The 11,032-nt window shown below is 38.2% G+C and overlaps 1 protein-coding gene across 1 annotated transcript in view; it reads right to left on the reverse strand.

Annotated features, from left to right (window-relative positions):
- Positions 1 to 11,032, reverse strand: part of LOC104074138 (arginine-glutamic acid dipeptide repeats protein-like) — a gene marked incomplete at its 3' end in the record, with an annotated part of 97,445 nt that overhangs the window by 74,388 nt on the left and 12,025 nt on the right. Inside the window, exon 2 of the mRNA XM_009574162.1 lies at positions 1,813 to 1,883. Within this exon, the coding sequence (XP_009572457.1) occupies positions 1,813 to 1,883 (71 nt within the window). The remainder of the gene's footprint in view (positions 1 to 1,812; positions 1,884 to 11,032) is intronic.

Here is an 11,032-nt window from a genome sequence, read left to right on the forward strand (position 1 = left end):
AAAGACCCATCAGCCAAGAACTTTTAGTTTATGACAACCAACATCATAATGTACTTAATTAGTAGGCGACATTTCAAAGCTATTGACTTTAACTTCCCTGCTTCACTTGACATATTTAGCTGAAGGAAAAACAAGACTGTTTTCCTGTTGGTATCTGGCACTAGAAGAGAAATCAAGTGTCCTTTCCACTGTACATCTTTCCTTTCCCCCAGTAGTAAAATCAATAGTGACAAACACACTGAAGATTCACTTTTGCTAGCATAATCAGCATCAAGGGTTTTTTTGGTTTTGTCAAGTTTTTTTACAAGTTCCTTTTATGCATGATGTCAATAAGAAAAAAATTTAACAGAGAAATTAAAGAACTCAGAGCAGGCAAAAGTAAAATAAAACAATGATACTATTTCCATGTGAAAAATAATGCAAAATTGCCAGCAACCCTGATGTCATATCCTTTGCACGCTGGAAATACGAGAAAAGAGAAACGACTCAAAAAAAAATTTTAAAGGTACTAAACCATATTGCAATACATTTCCCACATAGTTTTGCAAACAGCTTTAACGTGTTGTACAAGACCAATGCTGACAACAGAAGCTTCAGCTTTCGTTGTTAATATCCTGAGCAATTAATGCAACTCAGCAGAAAAAAAATTGCCCAGAATGGCAACTATCACATTGTCATTTCAGTCAGAGACAAAAGCACCTGCTAACGTGCAAGAGTAGTACCACTGTGGCTTAACCCATTGCTAGAACCTGTTAACTACAAATCCAACAACTCCTTTTAAAAAAAAAAGCAGGGGGGGTGCAGAGAGAAGAGAGCATGTGCTCACAAGTGCCACCCACTACCATGGACATCAATATTGAAGAAAGTCTACACATTCTCATTCACTGTGGTCTCACAAAATAAACTTGTAAGGAGTAAAATGGAAGACTTGAGTACGAAAGCATGGAAAAAGAAGATATATTCTGGTAGCAACAGAGAGTGGGCGATCTACTTCTGGAGACAATGCATTGATAAGAAGGACAGTTTATTACATAGTCAGAACTTCCATAAACCAACAACAGCAAGAAGATCAGCAGTAACAGTTACCTTTTCCAAATATCCTGCTTACACTACCCAAAACACTCCAAAGTCCAAAACAAGCATAGGTGCCCTTTGTGTCGAACAGGCAGCAGCTTTCTGCTCTGCACTGTGTAAGCAGCAAGTGGTTTTCTGTGCAGCTACAGCTTACTGGGAAGGAACATGTTTAACCTCTTAAGCGTACAAATTCAGATAAAAAGGGGCAACTCCAACTAATTTGTTCTTGCACAGGTCCCCAACTTTTCATTTTTAAAGAATAAAGTGCTAAAACATTCTTAAATGTTGTGTTATATTTTTCCAAATCAAACTTGTCATATTGGTCTAGTCCCTCTTTGCATCCTCAACTGTCAGTCCACCAAGCAGCTGAGAAAAACAGGCTACCACAAGTCAGCCCACGTGCTTCCCTTTACACAGCTGTGCTATATAAAGCTAGAGGTAAAGGTAGAGCCAATTTTAACTTCCCAGGAAAAACTTAACTTACTGAGCCACAATTTCCCCAAAACACTCAACTCAAAGTTAATATTTCTGTGGGTTACAAAACCTTAAAATGACGTAGACCAGCCCAGTTAACTAAGTCTATACCAAGGCTAGATCACTGTCTTAATAGCAAAACAGCTACTATTTCAGAAGCTAAAGGTTTACTCAGAAGGAGCAAGGAGCTACAGACTAAGAAATATTGCCATCTCACTGGAGAATGGGGCAGGGAAAAGGAGGAGATGTGAAAGTTTTCCTTACCAGTTTGAAGTCTTGAATGCTGCAGATGAAATACGGGGTATTCGGCCGGCGACTTTCAATATATACGCAATCTTTAAAAAAAAAAAGATTTTAAAACAATGGAAATTAACTTCTGTACCTCCAAGGAAGAACATAAAAACAGGATAAATTAAAAAACAGCTTAAGCTTGGGAAGAGCCACCATTTCATTTGCATAACATGTAATTTATTCCAAGTGTGAACTAAAAATAGAAACTAGATGCTTTATGACGATAAATAAGGGAATTAACTGCATAAAAATTAACTTTGATTTGACTAGACATTTTGCTAGGAAAACAAAAGGAAGTCATATAAGACCATTCTGAATTTAGTTAATAAAAGTGACCAGGTCACAACCTATGAACCAGATCAAAATGAGACAGGAAACTAATCAGATCTTTTGTGGTTAGCTTGCTACTAAGAACCTGGCACTAACATATTTTCTCTTCTAATTGTGAAGAAAACCAAGGCAACCAATCATAGATGAAATGCAGCAAACTAAATTAGATTTACCTCAGGGAAGGACTGGGCTTACTCAAATTACATTTGACATGACAGAAACCGAGTAATTATTTTTGTTTGCTTTTGACAACTGGACTCTACAAGGTTGCTGTAAAATAAGGTCTGTTGTATTAAAAACAGTCTTGGCAATAACCGCAACAAAAGCAGTGCCTCAGAATAAAATTACAGCAAGGATGGGAAAGAAGTGGCTGATTAACGACAATGACCTCAGAAATCAGAAAATTCACAGACGTCTTGCTAGAAGGCAGTTGCTACTCCCAAAGCCAAACAAATATTTAAAGGACAGTCATTGTGTTCTCCTTTTATATTCAGATAGGTAACTGCTATTCAAAAGACAGAAGACACAAAGAACACCAGCTATTCTATAAATGACTCTCCATGAACCTTTTTATATTTCGACAGAAAAATCTCAAAGTCTTAAAATTCTAAGACATGTTTCAAAACACAACTAATACCCTGCTTCATGACTTGTAAAATCTAAAAGTTGTTCAAGACAAACATTTTCTAGTTCCTATGCTCCATAAAGAGCATTCCTAAGGATGCACTGTCATTGTTTATCACAATGTAACATCTTCCTCCTGAAAGAAAAAAGAAACCCTTCATTAATCATTTGAAACCCAACCTGTACTCAGGAATTCTCTCACCACTGAAAGTTAACTCAAAGATTAATTTAAAAGAAGGAAACTTAGAAGCTATTTAGCAGGACTACCTTTGGACTATCAAAAGTGCAGGAAGAGTCTTAGTAGCTACATCTACCAAGCTGGAAAAAGGCCAGGCAATTCAAATCTATAGCGCTTCAATGATATATGCCAGAATTATATGGTCCTGCATCTCATTTTAAATGTGGCAGCAGTATAATATCCTGTTCTAATGAGAGATAGAGGAGTACAGTACCCATCTTTACTAATTTCAGATAACTGATGTTTTGCCAGGATCAAAGCAACTTTGCTGGCAAACCAAGCTTTAAATGCACTTAGCACCTTTCCCCAAATTCTGCACTGCTTGTTCAATCATGCAGGCCTAGACTTGCTGCTTTTGGCTACAAGCACAGTCAAACCCAGCAACACTAGATTACACTAATATTCCAGGAAAACACCAATATCTTCATTTTACAGGCAAGAAATTGTAGCCTGAAGTAGTCAGGCGACAGGCTGAGATTTCAGAGAGTTGTGGTTTTGGGTTTGGTTTGGGTTTTTTTTTTGGATGAAGCAAGGAAATAAACTTTTACGGTTACAGTCCAATACTTCATACCATAAAAACCCTTCCCTACATAGCCACAGAATTTGCATTCTGCTTACACCAGAAGACATTCCTCTCCATCTCAGTGGTGAGACCAAGAGTGGAAAAAGTTGGAAATAGTTCTAGCTTTTCTACCAGTCATTTAAAATTGAAGTGTGACTTTTGTTTTTCCCCTCTGTCTTCCTTTTCTGTATCTTCCCTTACCTTCCTAAGATCTGTTTTCAGATCATCTCTACAAATTTGCAAGTAGGCCTTTATTTTGTCCCATGTCAGCAGTATGTCAAGGCAATGTAGTCAAGGTTTCTAAAAACAACTAGTCCCAGAAGAATTACACCTGAAAGCCAGCACACTGTTTCAGATGCAAAACTGTTCACTTCCACCATCCTCATTAGAGGCACTACCCAAAGAACTGACACTTATTTTTTTAACTGCAAAACCATGACAGCAGAGCAGTACCTCTTTTCCCCAGCAGGCTATAAAATAATCTCTACATACTTGTCCCAAATTAAGCCTGCTAATGAGTATAGATAAGATTCCACATTCAATGGAAGGAATTCAAAGGCAAAGGTATTTCTCAGTTATACTGACCCATGATTTCAATCTAGACTGGAAAAGATGCTGGTCTTTAGGTGGTGACAAATCAGGTTGAGGTCAGAGCACGTAAGTATTACAGTCAGGCAGGTCACCTTGACTTCTGCAGAAGAAAGTCTTCTGAAGAAACTCTTCAAAATGACAAGCACAGCTCACTGTGGTCTACATGCCCAGAGAATATGAAGGCTAGCAAACAGCTAAAAGCAATCACTTCCAACTGTCACTAAAACCTTGCTGTGAGAACTCAAGCATCAGGGGCTTTTAAAACAGAACTGGGAAAAGGTTACTTACACCCTCCTCTTCAGAATAAAATCCATTCAGCACAATATTACCTAGTTGTGAATAGATTAGGCAATTCCTTGAATTAAAAAACTAAATCCATGGAGCACAAGCTCACAGAACAGATCACCTGCTCAGGAGCATCTCACAACCACATGCAGAAAAGTATGAACTGAGGGCTAAGCGACAGCAACGGTGCACAAAGGGTGGTCTGGAACGTAGACTTTAACCGAGAGCATCTGCATCCTCTCAAATGCTTGCAACCAGGCAAGGAGCCACTTCCTGCTGGTTTATCACATAACCATAGTAACCATCTGAAGCAAAGCCGATAAATCCAAGTGACAAATTTCTACCTGCAACACTATTTGTAAACCAGACTTCTTTACCACACCATTCTCCATCCATCACAAATTGCACTGCTGATCACTCCGCAACAGCGTTTGATAAAGTCAAATGCGCTTGACAAAACAGATTTCTTTTTTTAAGCTGAAAACGCATTGCTTATTTTATAGTAAGAGTCCAAGACACAGGATAAGAATCTGGATTAATCTGAAATCATAATTTTATCAGCATGAGTGAAGCTCCTCTCCAAGTGTACAGAAGGAATGTAATTATAGCAGAGCTGTGTCCATGTTCCCACTAGACACACAAATGTAACAACTCACAGCTTGAATGTTCTGAACCAGCACTTAGCATTTAAGTTCCAAACCAAGCAGTTCTGATGTTTTTTCTTATTAACTAGAAGTTAACATTGTTTAACTGAAATCTTTGAGAATTTCTGTTACTGTAATAAGTTCTGATCATTCATTACAAAAGCATCCACAAAAATAGCACTGAAATGAATTAATGACTTCTCAGGTCACAAGTTCCAAAAGCCTTTTTTTACACGAGAAGCACCACTACTGACCTTCCTACGCTTGCTGTCAGTTACAGCTCCATATGAGTACTGGCCTCTTTTGAGAACTTCTGCACAGCTCTTCTTAGCATAAAAATGCCAACAAAACTAAGAATCCCACTTCAATATAGCTGGCATCTCTTTACCAAGCATCCACCTGATGTAAACTTAATCCCAACTAAATTGGGAGATAATAGCAAAGAGAAGGACAATGGAATCAACTAAAGGGTGAAACAATCAACACTAGAAAGGCAGGTGTTTAGAGATATTTTTGTGCTATAAGCATTAAAGAAACTTTTAGAGCAAAGAATTGTAAATTTTAAAGCAAAGTAAAAGGAAATGGTGAGAAAGAGTTAACTCATACTGGATTTATTATGAATCCTTAATACCACTCTAGCATCAGAGCAGAGGAGACATGGTCAGGAGTATAATCTTTCAAAGAATGCTAGTGCTAACCAAGTATTTACTAAACATAGTGATTTGTCTTTACGATGATGGCAACACAGGAAGCTATGCTAAATAGCACAGCTACATAGGTATCTCTCAAGAGAAACAGAAGTTTCATGGACGTAAAATGCACTAAAATCTTGGGATTTTTTTCTTTTTTTCTAAGAAAATAACAATAAACAGTTTTATATAACAACCTCCAGTATCTCCCTGTAAAATCAAGAAGAATTACATCCATTTATTTCAAGTACAACTTACCTTTTCCAAACAACCAATTTCAAATTGTGTATTTCCCAGCTAGCATAGTAGCAGCTGTTGCAACAACACGCATATGTACATTTTAAAGGCTTGAAATATCATATATGTAATCAACCATCAACACCAGAACAACAGTAATCTATTTGACTTGTAACTCACACTTATATAGCACTTTTCATCCAAAATCCTGAAAATCCCACAGAAGCCATTAAGTCATTAACTCTCTTGGGAGGTAAGCATCTGAACTACTTTGCACCAAATGCATCCTCTTCGCCTCCTTGCATTGATACACTATGATTCAATCCAGTTTATTCTGAAGCTATAGCAATTTAATTATATCAAAGTATTCCTACACCATTTTGCTATCTCAGACTTCCTTGGCTAATCATTCCATTTAGACAGCCCTCTACTCACTCAAACCAACCGCCCAGTACCCCAGGCGAATCATCCACTTACATGATGTTCCACTACTCATTTCGGGGAAGTTTTTCAAGATTCACTGGGAAATGTGTATAAAAAGCTACATTATTTCAGATACAGAAAACACCACAAATTTCAAGATTTTTTTTCTTAATACCTCAGTTTTGCAAGCCTCATTTTCAGAGTGTTATCAAACAGCACACAGAATAAACAGCTAAGCATCCCTCTGAAATGGCTGACACACAAGAGAATCTGGCATCTACTATGGATAAAGCAAACATGTTGACTCACTAGTATATTGCATTTAAGTAAGGCGCTGCTGGCTGCCTGCCAAGATTTAAAACAAAGATGCCATCCAGTTAAGATGTCTCCAAAGCAACAGAGGCCATACAGATAAGAAAACAAGTTAATTCAGGTGCTAGGCAATGTCATGAATGCTAGAAACTAGAAAAATGCCAAAAGGAGAACATTTATGGATGCATTTACTTTAGCCACTCAAAACTCACCATAAAGAGCAATTACTTTCATTTACCAGAAATCCAAAATACAAATACATTATTTTGAAGAACAGCTTCGATATGGACCCAAGCAACAAAGAAAAACTGCGTATCATTTTTCTAATGCAACAAACCTGCGTAGATAAGACTGAAAAATACAGAATAGCCCCTCCTTATGCTTAGCACACTGGAATGTGCTATTGCGCCCTTTTTTTCCACTGATCACATACTTCCGCAACATTTTTAGCTCTATCTGGCTGCAGAGAACATCTGCATAGACTTAGACAACTTCAGTCAATTCTCATCACTATTGCTCAGGCTGTCCAAGCATCTATTGCCGCTTTGTGACAACTACAAAAGATGCCCCATTTGTCATAAAGAAACAGCTAAAATACTTAAAGTCACAAAATACAGATGCTCCTCACACAGACAAGTTTACTTGCTTCTGAATTCTTTAACTGATCAGCAGGTTTATACAAATTGAGTGACACATACTCTCTTCATGCTAAATGGAAGTCTGAAGCCTGAGGCTGTTTGTCAGCCTAAAATACAATCAACCCACATGCACTCTCCCTTCAGACACTTGAAAAAAATCAGTTATTTCAAAATCTATTATACTAGAAAGGAACTCACAATACAGGTATGTTTCAGACATCTATTTGCCCCTGCAATATTGGTATTCATTTCCACCAACCTTAACATTCAATCCTTTCCAATCAAAATATTCATTTCCACCAACCTTAACCTTAACATTCAATCCTTTCCAATCAAAAAACCCAACCAAAAAAAAAATCAAACTGACTATAAATTTTCTAATTTAAACATGTCATCAATTGAATGTCTCAGTGTCATGTCCACTGAAGTTGCTCTATGGTGATATACAATTCCTAGCCCCCTGATTTTCAAAGAAATACTATCCAATACTCAAAATGTTACTCATCTCACTACATGGAATTATGGACTGAGTGGCCCACAATTGTAATTAAGCCACTCCACTTTATGCCTACTCATCCAAGTTGAGTAAGTCACTGGTTTGCCCTCTCTGAGTGTACTATGTCAGACTGGACTTGATTGCAGCTACTGACATTTGGCAGCTTGAGGGCAATACACATTGCACAAAAACCCTGACAAGATAAGTTCCCCACAAAACAAAGTACAAAGGCGGCCAGCAAATACTCACGAACACCACTACACTGGCTCCACATCCAGTGCTTGCTCTTCACTCTTCTATGACAACCTTTCTCCAAACCCCAGCTGACTAAAACCCAGTCTCACAAGAGGCCTTGGCTTAAACATACACAAGTTAATCCCACTATGCATACTGCATCACCATTATTCTTTCATTTACCTTCCCCTGTGTTCCCTTTAACTTGCAAGGTAGTGATAACCTTAAAGTATTTTTCTTAGCCTGTATTCTGTCCACCTCCCAACCCTTCAAGTTTCCCTCCCTTCCCAGTCATTTTTTCTTTTCTTAGTCCTTATTACAGTTGCATCAACAACTACATTCTGTGTTGACTGCTCTGTCATCTGCAAAGATCCTTTGAAAGCTGAACTTAAGGATGTGTTTTGCTAGGCAAGGCTCATGACCCCCTTTATAGACAGAATAATACCACTAATAGAAAATGAAAGGAGATGCCTGATTATCTACTTTGAGTCAGTGAAAAATCAGCCAAACAATAAAGAAGTTACTGTAAAGTAAGCTATAGGATGAAATACAGCAAGCAAAAATTGTTGCTCTGAACATCCTTACAGACTGACCAAAGTATAAGTTAATTTATTTTACTGAAGGACAGTCATCCTCGCATCATCCTGCATTTACTGGTAAATAAGAGCAAGCATGAAGCAAGTAACCACACAGGAAATGGGTGTGCTATAAATTCACACTCTGGCTTTCTCCACAGCAAGATAACACACACGCGTCAACTTCCACGGGCCACCTCAGACAAGTTAAACATCTGATCTGTTACACCACAGAGTTTACTGGTGACAAACCAGCAAACTCTCAAACGGCGGGGAGGGGGGCAGAGGGGAGAAGAAAATAAAAGGGCTTTCCATAATCTTTGCCACTACAATGGCAAAATAAAGAAATCTTAAGTTCCCTGCACAGCTAGTGGGATTCACTGCCTGTCTCCAACCACGAGTGCATTTGCTTACTTTCCTATTTCATGTAAAATGTCCCACTGGAGATGAAGTATTTCTACGACACATGGTACAGAGTCATTATGCCTTTGGGCTTGTGATATTCACCAGATGTGCCCTAGTTCTGAAGGGTTACATTAATATTCCCATACTAAAAGCTGCTTTTAAAATTAGAGCTTCAATACATGGACTGAAAGATCTTTTGGAAAAAAAACCAACCACTTCACTGTTCTGAACACATGAACCTTTATCAGCTTAAATGCTGCAGTTTATGTAGTAACCATCTTCACAATCAGAATCCTTTTATGTTTTACCTAATGAGTCAACATTTGCATCATCCAAGAAACAAAGCCTTAGGCTCTATGCACAGCACCTCACTTCCACAGGAAAGATATTCCTTGAAAGCCATTGTCAAGAAATTGCCTACAACCCCCCGCCATCGTATTTCAACAGTCACAAGCTCAGACTTCACAGCTGTAAACAACCAGAGTTCCAATACACACGCACTTCCCCGTTTTGGCATCCCAGTATCTTACTGGATTATGCATTCTTTCCCTTTACTTCAGATATTCTACGTTAGAGTTAGAGGTTCTGAAAAACAATATGCCAGCTGTGTAAAAAAAACCACTCTTAACAATTTAGGTACAATTTAGGGGAGCTCGTCAGATGCCAAGTTTGAACAGTTTATACATCAACTCCTATATTGTCACAACCAACCAGATGAATCATTAGGCTCAGGTAATCAGTAGTAACACATGCTCTATTTTCAACCATTCAACCAGTGTGCTAAAAACCATACTTCAGGTATACTTATCCCTGCAGCATATGCGTACAGTCCTGTTTCACATCCCCCACTTCTAAATTAATACAGAGATAGCACTTCTCTGAACGCTCTCATTAAGTCTACAGATTCGGTTGCACCACAGTAGAAATGCGTATGATGGATCTGAGAAACTGTAAAAGAAACAGTGTCCAGGCAAGCCCTGTGACACAAGTTAGTTTCATCAGAACCATCCTGGATTAAAAAAAAAAAAAAACAAAAAAACGAAACAAAAAACAAAACAAGAAAAAAAAAAGAAATCCAATTGTTTATCAAGATAGACCCCAATTCTTTGGGAGACAGAGAATTTTATTTACAGACTTTACAAAGTCATATATATAAGGACTTGAGAGGGAGGGAGACAGACACTCTTTATGTGTCTGTGTGTGTGTATATACATGTATATATCCTGAATACAAGTTGTGGGATAGGCAAATAATTAAAGGATATTTACATCCCAGAATTAAAGGATATTTACATTCCTCCATTCTGGTGTGTAAAATTAAAAGGCTTAGTTGTCCTAGTCCCCTCTGCCAACCAGTGAAGAAGCATGATCAGGCAATTCTGAACTGTTCTCCAGAAATTCCTCTGCCCAAGCCAAGACTAGGAACCCCAAGCAGCAGGGCTCTTCATTTCAGTGTCTCAGGTAATTAACGTTAAATGCCACAATCCACCACCACCACCACCCATAACAGTTAAATACTATAAGGAGCACGATATTAGCAGTTACAGATCATCAATAACCAAGTGGTACCTTTCAAAGGATCAGAAAAATATTTGCAACATTCAGTGAATTCTAAATGTTGAAATCTGAATTTGCCTGTATTCCAAGTACAGGAGAATTACCTTGAAAACAAAGGTCAGTGATGGAAGCAGATCTCTCACTACAGCAATACATTTGGCATGATGGTTTAGTAACAAACATAGAAACACAGGGAGGAATGCACTGGGAATGACAAACACATGGTTTTAACTAGAAAGATATTACCACTGACAGGTAGGGAGCTGTACAGTTGCCTCTCTTCCCCCCATATGGCTGACAACAAACAAATTGCTCGTCTGATCTTTTAGTGTCACTTCCTGCTGCGCAGATTTC

Source organism: Fulmarus glacialis, unplaced genomic scaffold (assembly GCF_000690835.1).
Source record: "Fulmarus glacialis isolate BGI_N327 unplaced genomic scaffold, ASM69083v1 scaffold3633, whole genome shotgun sequence".
NCBI lineage: Eukaryota > Metazoa > Chordata > Aves > Procellariiformes > Procellariidae > Fulmarus > Fulmarus glacialis.